The 16,866-nt window shown below is 39.6% G+C and overlaps 1 protein-coding gene across 1 annotated transcript; it reads right to left on the bottom strand.

Moving 5' to 3' along the window:
* Positions 1-416: 416 nt before the first annotated feature.
* Positions 417-15,837, bottom strand: LOC113935639 (zinc finger protein 566-like). The gene is made up of 2 exons (XM_027617945.2): positions 15,730-15,837; positions 417-2,346 (listed from the first exon to the last, which is right to left on the bottom strand). The coding sequence occupies exons 1-2, from the start codon at positions 15,737-15,739 to the stop codon at positions 1,748-1,750; spliced, it is 609 nt and encodes a 202-aa protein (XP_027473746.1). The 5' UTR covers positions 15,740-15,837; the 3' UTR covers positions 417-1,747.
* Between the last annotated feature and the right edge of the window lie 1,029 nt (positions 15,838-16,866).

Genomic DNA, 16,866 nt, shown 5'->3' with positions numbered 1-16,866 from the left:
TCCCTCTGCCTGCAGCGCCCCCTACCTGCGCTCTCTCTCTCTCAAATAAATAAATATAATATTTAAAAAAAGGCAGTACAGTTTTATTTGCATTAATATAGAAAAAAAAGTAAAAATAACAAAGAAGTTACAGGTATAATTACAGATATATAAATATGTATATACATATATAAACATATACATATGAATATTTAAATTGTTGCCCTGAAACTTAACCTTATAAAAAAAACTTATATAAATTAGAATATATCACCAAAATGACAGGAAAAGCAACTGGAAAGAATAAGTAGTGATAGGTTCAAAATCCTGGCAAAAAAGAAGTCAATCCAGAACTGTAAGCACAATTAACAATTTTATTTTTTTAAAAAAGATTTTATTTATTTATTTGACAGAGAGAGACACAGCAAGAGAGGGAACACAAGCAGGGGGAGTGGGAGAGGAAGAAGCAGGCTTCCCGCCAAGCAGGATCCTGGGATCATGACCCAAGCTGAAGGCAGACCTTAACGCTTAAGGACTGAGCCACTCAGGCGCCTCAAGCACAATTAACAATTTTAAGGACCAGTAAATATAAGTAAGGCAAAAATACCTAGAGTTAAATTAGGAAGAGTAAAATGAAGTTCTAGGATTATTCCTTGATAAATCCTCTGATATTTAAGGTTGACATGCACCAAAGTTTTTGTTTTCTTCCTTCACATTTATAAATTCCTGATATTAAGGAGTGAACTTCTGATGATCTTCTGATATTTACTATATTCCTAGGCAATTTAGGCTGTAAAAACAAATAAAATGCTCTTCATATTAATTATAGGATCTAACCAGCATGAAGTCCTATCTCAAATTAGATGAAATTCATAATTAAATGCCTTTCCCATAGATTATTTTCAGAGCTTCTTACCAGCATGATCTTTCCGATATTAAGATTTGAACTACATAAAAAACCTTCCCACATTCTTTGCATTCATAAAGTTTCTCACCATTATGAATTCTCTGATGTTGAGAAAGGTCTGAGGAACAATGAAAGGCCTTTTTACACTCCTTACATTCAAAGCATTTCTCACCAGTATGAATCCTCTGATGTTCTGTAAGTATAGAACTATTACAAAAGGTCTTTCCACATCCGTTACACACATATGGTTCTCACCTGTGTGAATTCTCTGATGTTCTGTAAGTTTGGAACTGCTACAAAAGGCCTTTCCACAATCTTTACATATATAGGGTTTTTCACCAGTATGAACTCTCTCATGTCGGTTAAGAGCTGAGCAACTTCCAAATGCCTTAGCACAATTTTTACATTCATAGGGTTTCTCCCCAGTATGAATTCTATGATGTATAAAAAAAATATGATGCACTCTTAAAGACCTTGCCACATTCCTCACATTCATAGGCTTTTTCACCAGTATGCATTCTCTGATGCCTCTTAAGATCTGAGGAATAATGAAAGGCATAATAATGAAATGCCTTTTAAGATCTGAGGAATAATGAACGGCATTCTTTACACATATAAGGTTTCTCACCAGTGTGAATTCTCTGATATTCTTTAAGTACTGAACTGCTATGAAAGGTTTTTCCACTCTCCTTACATATATACGGTTTCTCACCAGTGTGAATTCTCTGATGCAGAATAATGGCTGATTTACTACTATAGGCTTTTCCACATAATATACATTGATAAGGTTTCTCACTCGCATGAAGTCTCCAATGATAAGTAAGGTCTGAGGAATGATAAAAAAAAAAAATCCCACCTTCCTTAACGAGACAGTTTCTCACACATGTAAATTCCCTGATGTGATAGAAATACTGAGCCAGTACCAAAGGCTTTTCCACATTCTTTACCTTCATAGATTTTCTCCTCAGTATGAATACTCTGATGTGCACAGTATAAGGCCCTATCACATTCCTTATGTTCACAGTTTTCACCAGTAAACATGATCTGATGCTGAGTATGTTTTGAACCTCTACTAATAACCTTCCCATATTCCTTATGGTTCCTGAACTTCTTGCCAGTATCAATTCTCTGCTGTGTAGTTAATTGTAAGTCATGTACAAAAGCTTTCTCACAGTTCTTGCATTCATAGTTTTTCTCTTCAATATATGATTTTTGATATGGAGATGTGTTGTGACTGAAAATGTATATATTTTCATAGCTGAAAATAACTTGATTAAAATTTTTCTCATGAGATCCTTGTTTTTTGTCAGTCTTCCTTTTACATTCCCAGTCATTTCTGTAACAGGAACACTCAAGTCCATGTTTTTTAAGACTTCCCAATATAAACCACTGGGGTGATTCCATTTCATAAACTTCCTTCTTCAGAGATAATTCCTTGGTTTTACACCAAGATTCATGTTCTGAAAGAAAGCATAATAGAAAACATTCACTTTTTTCCCCCTGGAAGAAATGAAACTTTTATGGTATAAATAGGGGAATTAAATTGAAATTAATGTATATGAGATGTAAATGATTTATACAGTGATCAAATATACTGGTGGAATTTGATAAATGCACAAAGCACATGAATTGATGGGAAGTCATACTGGATGATGAGGTGATTAGGAAATTTTAAATGGATAATTTCCAAATTTTGAACAAATTAAAACTACAAGGAGGTAACATTTTTCAACTGTCAGAATGGCAAAAATCTAAATGTTTGACAACATATTGTTTCAGGAAGCTAAGGAGAAACAGGTTCTCTCATTCATTACTAATTAGATGGCAATATGGTATACCCACTGTGGAAGAGGCTTCAGCATTCCCTAACCAAATTACTTATTTACTTACCCTTTTATAAACTAGCAATCTGAGTGACATGACTCAACTCTCAAGATATACTGACATAAATTTTAAAAGATTTACTCACAATGCCATTCAGTGAAGCACAATTTATAATAACAATTACTGGAATCAACCCAAATGTCCATTCTCAGGTAACTGGTTGAAAAACTATGGTGCATCTACTAAGTGGAATATATTTTCCAACTATAAAAAGGAATGAGGAAAACCCTTTTTTTAAAAGATTTTATTCATTTATTTGAGAGAGAAAGAGAGCGGGAGTTAGGGAGTTAGAGTGCACAAGCAGGGGGAGCAGCAGAGGGAGTGGGAGAAGCAGACTCCCCACTGAGCAGAAAGCCTGATATGGGGCTCTATCCCAGGACCCTGAGATCATGACCCAAGCGGAAGGCAGCTGTTAAATGAACTGAGCCACCCAGGCACCCCTGAATGATGAAAATCTTTATACCTCCCTGAAGTTATCTCCCGGACATACTGTTAAGTGAGAAAAGGAAGGTGGACTAAATTGTATATAGCACGCTGCCAGGAAAATAAGAAAGGGAGGTTAAGAAGATATATACAATTGCTTTTATTTAGAAAAAAATGGAAGGGTAAACTCATTGGAGAGAGAGATGGAGAACAATGTACAAGAGACTGGGATAAAAACTAGACTTCCCTGAATATACACTATTTTATGGATTTGCCATTGGAATCTTGGAAATATTCCATATAATTATAAAACAAAATCAAAAGAAACCTCAAACTACCAAAAACAAATTAAACATGATTTTAGTTTTATAATCAATTTGGTACAATCAGAATAGAACTATTGGTGATCATTTCAAAATTCAGAAATCTACTTGTATAGCACCAGTGGATCATAACCCATAGTTCCAACAAAGAAGCAAGGATGTAAGAACTTGCATGACTAGATACCAAGCTGTGTACCACAGTCAATTTTATTTCAAACCCCATAGTGAAGAAAAAACAGTAACTGTAATTGAGCACAGAAGGGGCCTAGAAGGTACTTGCAAATGTTCTATTTCTTAACCTAACAGAGTAACAAGATGGGTCTTCACTGTATTATTACTCAGACTGTGCAATTTGGTTTCAAAATTTTTATACGCATGAAGATGTTATGGGTTGAATTGTGTCCATATGTTGATGTCCTTACCACCACCACTATCATGCCCCTACTTCAGGAGGTGACCCTATGTGGAAATTAGTTAAATTCAGATGAGATCATACTGGAGTAGGATGAGCCCCTAATCTAATATGACTAGTGTTCTTGTAAAGAGAATCTGGAAACACACTCATGCAGAGAACATGTGAAGATGAAGGCAAAGATCAGCATGATGCAGGAAAAGACGAAGAATGCCAAAGATTGCCAGCAAGTCAATGGAAGCCAGGAGAGAAGCGTAGAAAAGATTCTCTTTCACAACTCTGGCAAATGAATACAACATATTTCCCAAAAATATTTGAAAAGGGTTTTTAAAAGGAAAAAGACTTTGAACATCTTTTTGTACCAAAAAGTAAGTGAGCACTTAAAAAATTATGTCAGCATGTTGGAAAGACCAAGAGCTACCCGGAAGGGGCTCTGACTTGCCAAACCTGGGATGGTTTAGGCACTAAAATAATTAATTAATTGTAAACCTTTGCAAAGAATACAAATCCATGAGGCCATATCAATTAGAAATAGAAAGCAAAATAAATTAGATAGGCAGACAGATAGAAAAATAGTGAAGACACTTCCAAAAAGAAGAATACAGACTGAGAAATACAGAGGGAGTGATAGAACTGAAAAATGACAATTGTGCAACCCTCACAGGTAATACTGGTGTGAGGAAGAATCATCAATGATGTTAAATCGAGTGGTGGGGGGCATTTGATGAGGAATACAATATTACCATGGTGCCTCCCCACAGATGACCGATTAGTTGCAGAAAAAATAAAAACTATACCATAGAGAAAGCGGACAATATTTGGGACAGGTAATCAAAATTAACATCATCAATGAGGGGCAGAAGCAAATCATATACTTTTAGATATGATGTCCTGAGGATGACAAGATATCACATATTTGGGATCCTGGCAGGAGAAGAATAACTTGAACTTAAACATGAGATAATACAGAAAAGCTAAACGAAGAGCATTCTATTAAAAAAAAGAAAGTGGAATTAATTCTTCAAAAAATAATCATGTAATTATAAACAATGAAAGTCTAATAAACTTTTGCAACTTAAGAGAAAAGTAAAGAGACAGTAAAATGCAAAGCCAAAACAGACTGAATCCTGTACGAAATGGAGAGAGAAAATGCCCTAAAGACATTATTGGGACAGTTGACAGAACTGGAATATGAATGGTCGATTAAATAAAAATATTTTACCAATGTTACATTTCTTTAATGTTACTAGTGATGGTTTAATAATGTAAGAGAGGGGCGGAGCAAGATGGCGGAGGAGTAGGAGACCTAGATTTCGTCTGGTCTCAGGAATTCAGCTGAATAGGGATCAAACCATTCTGAACACCTACGAACTCAACAGGAGATCAAAGAGGAGAGTAGCAACAACTATCGGAACAGAGAAGCGACCACTTACTGGAAGGTAGGACGTGCGGAGAAGTGAATCCGAGGCGATATTCGGGAGGATAGACGGCGGGGGAGGGGCCTCCGCCGGCCGCTTCTGGCAAGTGATAGAGCCGCGGAGCACAAAATCGGACCTTTTAGAAGTCGGCTCCGCTGAGGGACGTCGCTCCAGTGGCTAAGCGGGGGGTGGAATCCTACCGGGACAGTGTGGTCTCAGGACCCTTGGGGTCACAGAAAGACCGGGGGAGCCTGAGTGCGCCAGAGCTCCCAGGTATCGGAGCGGGGAAGCCGGCTGCAGAGACGGAGCTGAGGCGCGGGCTCTCAGCTCGGGGTTGCCATAAACTGTGATCCGCGGCCCAGTCGGGCCACTGCTCCTGCAGCAGGGACCCAACAAGCGGCAGATCCAGGGAGACTCCCCTTCCTTCCCGGGGAGGAGTGGTGCGGGAGCGCACCGCAGGGATCTGCTGGGTTTGGAGACTCCACACAGGGTCGGGAGCCAGAGATAGCAACGCTCGGTCACAGGCCGGGTGAGCACGGAGAGCGGCCGGAGACCGGGGACAAGGGAGTGACTGCTTTCCTCTGTGGGCGCACTGAGGAGCGGGGCCCCGAGTTCTCAGCTCCTCCGGGTGGAGATTGGGAGGCCACCATTTTTGCCCTGGTCCTCCAAGGCTGTACGGAGAGCTTGCAGGGAACAAAAGCTCCTGAGATCAAACCCGAGCAGCTTGCTTAGCCCGGACCGACAAGGGAGGGGCAATTCAGCCTCCGGCAAAGACATTTGGAAACCACAGCAACAGGCCCCTCCCCCAGAAGATCAGCACGAACAGCCAGCAAGCCAAGACCAAGTTTACCAATCAAGGAGAACGGGAATACTCCAGCGCTAGGGGAATACTGCACATAGAATTCATGGCTTTTTTTTTACCATGATTCATTAGTTCATCAAAGTTAATTTTTGTTAACTGTTTTTTTTTCTTTTTCCCTTTTTCAACCAACATCTTATCAATCCCTTTTTAAAAAAAAAACATTTTTTATTTTTCATTTTTAGAGTCATATTTTATCCCTTCATAGTAGTTACCCTTATTGCTTTTTTTTACCATGATTCATTAGTTCATCAAAGTTAATTTTTGTTAACTGTTTTTTTTTCTTTTTCCCTTTTTCAACCAACATCTTATCAATCCCTTTTAAAAAAAAATTTTTTTTTTATTTTTCATTTTTAGAGTCATATTTTATCCCTTCATAGTAGTTACCCTTATTTTTGGCATATATATAGATAAGTTGTTCTCTCTTGAAAATTTTGAGATACAGTTTCTTCTAACAGATAAAAATATACCCTAAATCACTAGTGTATGGCTCTGTTCTAGTCTCCTGCCTGATCACATTCTCTCCCTTTTTTCTTTTTTTTTTTAAATCTTCTTTCTTTTTTCAAACAACTTCTTATCTTATCAAGTCCTTTTATAAAATCTTTTATAATTTTCATCTTTACAGTCATCTTCTATCCCTTCATTGTATCAACTCTTATTTTGTACATATATGTCTTTCTTCCTTTAAAATTTTAGGAGGCACTTTTTTCTAACAGACCAAAATATGCCCAAAATCTAGTGTGTGGCACTGATCTACACACTAGCCTGATCATATTTGATCACATTCTGCTTTTTTTGTATTGTTCTGTTTTTGTTTTTATCTTTTTTCTTTTTTTTTTTCTCTTTCTTTTTTCTTTCTTTCCCTTTCTTTTCCCCTGGTTTCAGGTCTTTTCTGATTTGTATACAGTATATTTGCTGGGGACGTTGTAAACCTGTTAGCATTTTGTTCTCTCATTCATCTTTTCTCCTCTGGACAAAATGACAAGACGAAAAAAAATCACCTCAGCAAAAAGAACAAGAGGTAGTACCATCAGCCAGGGACCTACTCAATACGGACATTAGTACGATGTCAGACCTAGAGTTCAGAATCATGACTTTAAAGATACTAGCTGGGCTTGAAAAAAGCGTGGAAGTTATTAGAGAAACCCTTTCTGGAGAAATAAAAGAACTAAAATCTAACCAAGTCGAAATCAAAAAGGCTATTGATGAGGTGCAATCAAAAATGGGGGGCACTAACTGCTAGGATAAATGAGGCAGAAGAGAGAATCAGTGATATAGAAGACCAAATGATGGAAAGTAAAGAGGCTGAGAAAAAGAGGGAGAAACAACTACAGGATCACGAGGGCAGAATTCGAGAGATAAGTGATACGATAATACGAAACAACATTAGAATAATTGGGATCCCAGAAGAAGAAGAAAGAGAGAGAGGGGCAGAAGGTATATTGGAGCAAATAATAGCAGAGAACTTCCCTAATGTGAGGAAGGAAACAGGCATCAAAATCCAGGAGGCACAGAGAACCCATCTCAAAATCAATAATAATAGGTCAACACCTCGACATCTAATAGTAAAACTTACGAGTCTCAGAGACAAAGAGAAAATCCTGAAAGCAGCTCGGGAGAAGAGATATGTAACCTAAAATGGTAAAAATATTAGATTGGCAACAGACCTATCCACAGAGACCTGGCAGGCCAGAAAGGACTGGCAAGATATCTTCAGAGCACTAAACGAGAAAAATATGCAGCCAAGAATACTATATCCAGCTAGGCTGTCATTGAAAATAGAAGGAGAGATAAAAAGCTTCCAGAACAAACAAAAACTAAAGGAATTTGCAAACACGAAACCAGCCCTCCAAGAAATATTGAAAGGGGTCCTCTAAGCAAAGAGAGAGCCTAAAAGCAGCAAAGATCAGAAAGGAACACAGACAACATACAGTAACAGTCACCTTACAGGCAATATAATGGCACTAAGTTCATACCTTTCAATAGTTACCCTGAATGTAAATGGGCTCAATGCCCCAATCAAAAGACACAGGCTATCAGATTGGATTAAAAAACAAGACCCATCCATATGCTGTCTGCAAGAGACTCATTTTACACCCAAAGACACCCCCAGATTGAAAGTGAGGGGGTGGAAAACCATTTACCATGCTAATGGACACCAAAAGAAAGCTGGGGTGGCAATCCTTATATCAGACAAACTAGATTTTAAAACAAAGACTGTAATAAGAGATGAGGAAGGACACTATATCCTACTTAAAGGGTCTATCCAACAAGAAGATCTAACAATTGTAAATATCTATGCCCCAAACATGGGAGCAGCCAATTATATAAGGCAATTAATAACAAAAGCAAAGAAACACATTGACAACAATACAATAATAGTGGGGGACTTTAACACCCCCCTGACTGAAATGGACAGATCCTCTAAGCAAAAGATCAACAAGGAAATAAAGACTTTAAATGACACACTGGACCAAATGGACTTCACAGACATATTCAGAACATTCCATCCCAAAGCAACGGAATACACATTCTTCTCGAGTGCCCATGGAACATTCTCCAGAACTGATCACATCCTAGGTCACAAATCAGGTCTCAACCGGTACCAAAAGATTGGGATCATTCCCTGCATATTTTCAGAGCACAATGCTTTGAAACTAGAACTCAATCAGAAGAGGAAAGTCGGAAAGAACTCAAATACATGGAGGCTAAAGAGCATCCTACTAAAGAATGAATGGGTCAACCAGGAAATTAAAGAAGAATTAAAAAAATTCATGGAAACCAATGAAAATGAAAACACAACTGTCCAAAATCTTTGGGATACAGCAAAGGCAGTCCTGAGAGGAAAGTATATAGCAATACAAGCCTTTCTCAAGAAACAAGAGAGGTCTCAAATACACAACCTAACCCTACACCTAAAGGAGCTGGAGAAAGAACAGCAAATAAAGCCTAAACCCAGCAGGAGAAGAGAAATCATAAAGATCAGAGCAGAAATCAATGAACTAGAAACCAAAAGAACAGTAGAACAGATCAACGAAACTAGGAGCTGGTTCTTTGAAAGAATTAACAAGATTGATAAACCCCTGGCCAGACTGATCAAAAAGAAAGGAGAAATGACCCAAATCAACAAAATCATGAATGAAAGAGGAGAGATCACAACCAACACCAAAGAAATACAAACAATTATAAGAACATATTATGAGCAACTCTATGCCAGCAAACTAGATAACCTGGAAGAAATGGGTGCATTCCTAGAGATGGATCAACTACCAAAACTGAACCAGGAAGAAATAGAAAACCTGAACAGACCTATAACCACTAAGGAAATTGAAGCAGTCATCAAAAATCTCCCAAGAAACAAAAGCCCAGGGCCAGATGGCTTCCCAGGGGAATTCTATCAGACATTTAAAGAAGAATTAATACCTATTCTCCTGAAACTGTTCCAAAAAACAGAAATGGAAGGAAAACTTCCAAATTCATTTTATGAGGCCACCATTACCTTGATCCCAAAACCAGACAAAGATCCCATCAAAAAGGAGAATTACAGGCCAATATCCTTGATGAACATGGATGCAAAAATTCTCACCAAAATACTAGCCAATAGGATCCAACAGTACATTAAAAGGATTATTCACCACGACCAAGTGGGATTTATCCCTGGGCTGCAAGGCTGGTTCAACATCCTCAAATCAATCAACGTGATACAATACATTAACAAAAGAAAGAACAAGAATCATAGGATCCTCTCAATAGATGCAGAAAAAGCATTTGACAAAGTACAGCATCCTTTCTTGATCAAAACTCTTCAGAGTATAGGGATAGAGGGTACATACCTCAATATCATAAAAGCCATCTACGAAAAACCTACAGCGAATATCATTCTCAATGGGGAAAAGCTGAGAGCTTTTCCCCTAAGGTCAGGAACGCGGCAGGGATGTCCACTCTCACCACTGCTATTCAACATAGTATTAGAAGTCCTAGCCACAGCGATCAGACAACAAAAAGAAATCAAAGGCATCCAAATCGGCAAAGAGGAAGTCAAACTCTCACTCTTTGCAGATGATATGATACTTCATGTGGAAAACCCAAAAGACCACCCAAAACTGCTAGAACTCATACAGGAATTCAATCAAGTGGCAGGCTATAAAATCAATGCACAGAAATCAGTGGCATTCCTATACACCAACAACAAGACAGAAGAGAGACAAATCAAGGAGTCGATCCCATTCACAATTGCACCCAAAACCATAAGATACCTAGGAATAAATTTAACCAAAGAGGCAAAGGATCTGTACTCAGAAAACTATAAAATACTCAGGAAAGAAATTGAAGAAGACACAAAGAAATGGAAAAACGTTCCATGCTCATGGACTGGGAGAACCAACATTGTGAAGATGTCAATGCTACCTAGAGCAATCTACACATTCAATGCAATCCCCATCAAAATACCATCCACCTTTTTCAAAGAAATGGAACAAATAATCCTAAAATTTGTATGGAACCAGAAGAGACCCCGAATAGCCAGGGGAATATTGAAAAAGAAAAGCAAAGCTGGCGGCATCACAATTCCGGACTTCCAGCTCTATTACAAAGCTGTCATCATCAAGACAGTATGGTACTGGCACAAAAACAGACACAGAGATCAATGGAACAGAATCGAGAGCCCAGAAATGGACCCTCAACCTCTATGGTCAACTTATCTTTGACAAAGCAGGAAAGAATGTCCAGTGGAAAAAAGACAGTCTCTTCAACAAATGGTGTTGGGAAAATTGGACAGCCACATGCAGAAGAATGAAATTGGACCATTTCCTTACACCACACACAAAAATAGACTCCAAATGGTTGAAAGACCTAAACGTGAGACAGGAGTCCATCCGAATCCTAAAGGAGAACACAGGTAGCAACCTCTTCGACCTCAGCCGCAGCAACTTCTTCCTAGAAACATCACCAAAGACACGGGAAGCCAGGGCAAAAATGAACTATTGGGATTTCATCAAGATAAAAAGCTTTTGCACAGCAAAAGAAACAGTCCACAAAACCAAAAGACAACCGAGAGAATGGGAGAAAATATTTGCAAATGACCTATCAGATAAAGGGCTAGTATCCAAAATCTATAAAGAACTTATCAAACTCAACACCCAAAGAACAAATAATCCAATCAAGAAATGGGCAGAAGACATGAACAGACATTTTTCCAAAGAAGACATCCAAATGGCCAACAGGCAACATGAAAAAGTGCTCAACATCGCTCTGCATCAGGGAAATCCAAATCAAAACCTCAATGAGATACCACCTCACACCCGTCAGATTGGCTAAAATTAACAAGTCAGGGAACAACAGATGTTGGCGGGGATGTGGAGAAAGGGGAACCCTCCTACACTGTTGGTGGCAATGCAAGCTGGTGCAACCCCTCTGGAAAACAGTATGGAGGTTCCTCAAACAGTTGAAATTAGAGCTACCATTCGATCCAGCAATTGCACTACTGGGTATTTACCCCAAAGATACAAATGTAGGGACCCGAAGGGGTACGTGCACCCCAATGTTTATAGGCAGCAATGTCCACAAGAGCCGAACTGTGGAAAGAGCCAAGATGTCCATCGACAGATGAATGGATAAAGAAGATGTGGTATATATACACCATGGAATATTATGCAGCCATCAAAAGGAATGAGATCTTGCCATTTGCAAACGACGTGGATGGAACTGGAGGGTGTTATGCTGAGTGAAATAAGTCAATCAGAGAAAGGACATGTATCATATGACCTCACTGATATGAGGAATTCTTAATCTCAGGAACAAATTGAGGGTTTGCTGGAGTGGTCGGGGCTGGGAGGGATGGGTTGGCTGGGGTGATAGACATTGGGAAAATATGTGCTATGGTGAGGGCTGTTAATTGTGTAAGACTGTTGAATCACAGATCTGTACTTCTGAAACAACGCAATATATTTTAAGAAAAAAGAAAAAGAAGAGGATAGCAGGAGAGGAAGAATGAAGGGGAGTAAGTCAGAGGGGGAGACGAACCATGAGAGATGATGGACTCTGAAAAACAAACTGAGGGTTCTAGAGGGGAGGAGGGTAGGGGGATGGGTTAGCCTGGTGATGGGTATTAAAGAGGGCACATTCTGCATGGAGCACTGGGTGTTATGAACAAACAATGAATCATGGAACACTACACCAAAACAAATGATGTAATATATGGTGATTAACATAACAATAACAAATTTAAAAAAATAAATAAATAAAAATAAATAATATAAGAGAATATTCTTGTTTTTTCGGAAGTACACAAAGAAGTATTAAGACTAAAAGGCCATGATGTTTGCAACCTACTATTAAATGGTTCAGGAAAAAAATGATATGTATGAGTGTATGTGGGTGTGGAGCAAGAAAGAGACGGGGATGGGGGAGGGGGAGAGAAAGAATGATAAAGTAAATGTGTTAAAATATTAAAACTGGAAAACTGAGTCTAGATAAAGGAGTTCTCTGATTTTTGCAACTTTTCTCTGAAATTATTCTCTACAAGTATGTATATACATATATATGTGTATGTATATGTATGTACAAATGAAGAAACACTTCTATACTTATTTAATGAAGGTAATAAAGCCTTTAAACAAAACGAACCAAAAACTGTATGAGGATAGAAAATTATAGGCCAATCTAAGTTACCAAATAGATACATAAAATCTGAATAAAATGTTAACAAACTCTATCCTACAATGTCATATAAAATAAACCAATATGACCGTGTTAATTTTATTCTGGGAACACAAGGTTGCCATTATAAAATTTACTATATCAACCAATTAAAGAGAAAAAAAGATTATTTCTAAATATAGGGAAAATAATTTGACAAAACTGAACATCTAATCATAAAAATCAATTCTCAACAAGCTATGAATAGCTTCAAAGACGAAAGGTCATTATTTAGGGAAGATGGAGCTTCAGCCTCAGCCCTGGTAGAGGTGCACATTTTCAACTCTACAGAGCTCAAGCTTTCTCTTTGGGAACAGGGAAATGGAATATACAGGATATTTGAAAGGAGCTAAGAAATTCACAAGGGGAGGAGCAAATATTCCAGAGGGAAGACTGAATTTTTAGAGACAGGTATGCTTAGCAACTGAGATCAGGTTGTTATAGTTTTCCAAAATCACATTTCTGTACAAATCCCTCTGATCAGAATCCAGGCATCCCCACTCCTCCTGAGAAAAGTCTATAGACACATCCTTGATCACCCCAGTCCCTGAAAAAATAAATCTGTGTATTAAGGTTATAATAAAAACAAAAGCTCTTAAATGGGAGGAGAAAAGAAAAAGGTGAAAATACAGGTGATAAAGAGAATGTTTATAGGAAAGTACAGATAGAACAAACAGGCTGGGTCTGGAGGTCTGGATGTCAGTATGATTTCATTTATGTTCTCAAACATTCCAATTCCTGAAGATAGATCAAACCACCCAATCACAGTAGGATATTTCCAGTATCCAAGCAGGTTTGGGATGTACAAAGGCCAGCTAAGTAGAGTGTCTCTATTATGTGAAATAGTATAAGCCATCATCTAGTCTAATAACATCTGGTATGTAATTGTCAGTAATAGGTAATTCCCTCCGCCTACTGTTGACCCACCTCTACACAATACCTTAGAATAAAATTTGAGCATAAAAGAAAGTAAGAGAAAATCCTTTAAAAAATTAACACACAAAAAAGCGGTTATATATAAAGTATCAGAAATGTAATGTACTTCTAAATATCACTGTTAGAATGAAGAAAATGGTATAAAGACATGTTTAGAGGAGAGTTTCCCAGCCTTAGCAATGTTGACATTTGGGGCTGAATAATTCTTTTGTCATGGGGGGTGCTGTCCAGTACATTGTTTGTTGGATGTTTAGCAACAATTCTGACCTCCACTAGATGCTGGTAGCACTCTCGTCCCAACTTTGACAACCAAAAATATCTGCAGATGTTGCCAAATATCCCTGAGCGGGTGAGGGTAGGAGTAAAATTGTTCCTGGTTGAGAACCAGTTTAGAGTCCAGACAAGCAAAGGTTCAAAAGATTCCCCTCCTGCTTCTATGCATCTTTGCTTGGAAGTAACTGGTTGTGCTCCATAAAATCTATAGAGTAAACCATCAGAGGTATATTAGGCATCTGCATAATGGTAAATAAGAGTCACAGGAGAAAGAGAACAAAAGAGTCAGTGTTACTGTGAAAGAAAAGTACCAGGATGACAGCTGTGTAGCAAATCTGCAGCACAACCAATGGAGACAGGAGCAGTAAAACAAAGGAAACCAGACAAAAGTACTGAAGAACTAAATAACTGATGATTGTTGACAATATGGAAAATATTATTGATAGTAATGTGACAGTGATGTTTACACATTTTGATGGGTTAGCAATACCAATGTGGAAAACTGAGCAAATAACTTTAAAAGATAACTAGCGCCAGGGACGCCTGGGTGGCTCAGTCGTTAAGCGAGCCTTCGGCTCAGGGCATGATCCCAGGGTCCTGGGATCGAGCCCCACATCCGGCTCCCTGCTCAGCGGGAAGCCTGCTTCTCCCCCTCCCACTCCCCCTGCCTGTGTTCCCTCTCTCGCTGTGTCTCTCTCTGTCAGATAAATAAATAAAATCTTAAAAAAAAAAAGAAAAAAGTAACTAGCTCCAGGAAAAAAAAATTACTCTGGAAATAATATGTCTGCTTAGTATACTACTTGGCTCAGCTCTAATACTTACATAGTAATAACTACATACATATACTCTAGAGTTAAGTAAAAATCATGTTATGACCCTAGTGGGGAAAAGCTAATTTACCACCCCAACACCCAAGGAAGCCAAGGAATAATGACTACACTTGATTCCTCCACAAATAGTAAAATGAGAATAATTGGAAATACCAGTATAAATATTGAAGGCAGTTAGTTGACTTAATCTTTCTTCTCATTTTGGTATTTGGCACTAATAAGATCTTTCAGGTCTGTCGGTCTGGGCTCTAACAATAAGGTTCCCAAACTACTTAGACTCTGGTATAATTCAACCTGTAACCAGGCATCACTAAACTGTAATAAATGTTCCTGGTCCCTGAGTTGCCAAAAATCTGATGAAAATTGGTGAAGATTCACAAAGAAGCTGAGGTCAAATGAAGACTGAACAACACCAACTCCCATTTCGTCTTACAGTCTGTGATGATCATGATTTTCCAGATAGGAGCTCCCACTCAAGTGCTCAACTTGACCTCATCACATCATAGTCCAGGTAAAACGCGTTCATTTGGCAAATAATATCCTCATTTTCCTCCCTGTGCACTTCTGCTCAATCAACATTCCTGACCCCACGTGGAAAAAGATGATTTATAGAAAAAAAATCGTGAACACTTGTTGCCATTCGGAAGGGGCCCCTGGGCAACACAGCTGAGTATACGGGATGGAAGGAAATGGTCAGGAAGTCCTGAAAAAGATGTTCCTACCCAATACAGGGCAGGATAAGGAAGGCAAACGCTCATTGTGTTTCAGGAAGCAGAAAGGAAGCATTACCTCGGGTCATGGCTTTCAGTCTTGCCCGAAGCGCAGTCGTCCTCAGGGCTCCCCTTCTGGAAAAGGGGAGAGTCCTGACACTGCAGAGCTAGCAAACCAACGCTGGCCTCGGTTCCCAGAACAACCCGGTTCAAAGGGCAGTCCTTACCCTGCTTCCCCATTGTCAACTCTCTCCACTTCACACAGATACACTGACAGCGATGGGAGAGAGAATGGACTAATTTCGCCCGAGACCAAGGCTCCGGCTGCAGCAGAATGGCCTCTGGGAAGCTGGCAGTGTCTGGAGAAGCGGGCGCGAATGCCCCCTACCCCGCACCACGTTGCTTCTGGGCATTCCTCTGTCCCTCCAGGAGCAGGACTCCGGAGACTAGACTTACAGCAGAAAAGCCCGCCTCAGACAAGACCCTGAGCCAGAGACGTGCCCCAATTCAGGTCTCATATCAAAGACCCGAAGGCGCCTCTGTCCTCAAGAAGGCGGTGGCTCCCGGAAGCACAGCTGCTCAATCCCGGTCGCCCCCACACGTAAATCAACCTCCAGACGTTAAAGGTGCAGCTCGCTGATAACTGAACCCAACTTGCTAACTCCGCGGCGAAAAATGCACAAGCTTACCGGATATAAGGCCTCCGATCGCAAGGTTATGCTTACGCCCATTCGGACCAGTGAGCCTTTCAGCCCCAAGAAGTCCGGCGCTCCCGTGCGAAGGAGGGATTGGAGCTCAGCAGACGCCACAAGCAATGGTATCAACAAGGCCAAAGACAAAACTGATTCCACTTTACCAAATTGCATCTGCGCCTGCGCGACTTGGAGGCGTTCGCGAGGTCTGAACTACAATCTCCAGAACCCTTTGAGCGCACTCTACCCTGACAGCACCACCCCCGCTCTTACTGCCTGTGCCTAGGGCCAACTGCCCTCCTTGGTGAACCAGCGCTGTGGGATGGGTCGGTGTTCTCCAGAGTACTGTTGCTAATCAGAAGTTAATGTTATTTAGTGACCACTGCCTGAGTGGCAGAAGGCTGCCAATGCCCTTGGCTCACTCGATCCCATCTGGGGAATCATTACTTTGTTCTATAGACTTTGAAAACCAGAGTCAAAAAAGTTTAGTGACAACCGGAGAGTAGAAACGGATTACGACCCAA

The sequence above is a fragment of the Zalophus californianus genome, chromosome 17 (genome assembly GCF_009762305.2).
Source record: "Zalophus californianus isolate mZalCal1 chromosome 17, mZalCal1.pri.v2, whole genome shotgun sequence".
In the NCBI taxonomy this organism is placed as follows: domain Eukaryota; kingdom Metazoa; phylum Chordata; class Mammalia; order Carnivora; family Otariidae; genus Zalophus; species Zalophus californianus.
Note: the sequence above shows the minus strand (reverse complement) of the source record. Positions and strands in the feature narration are given on the sequence as shown.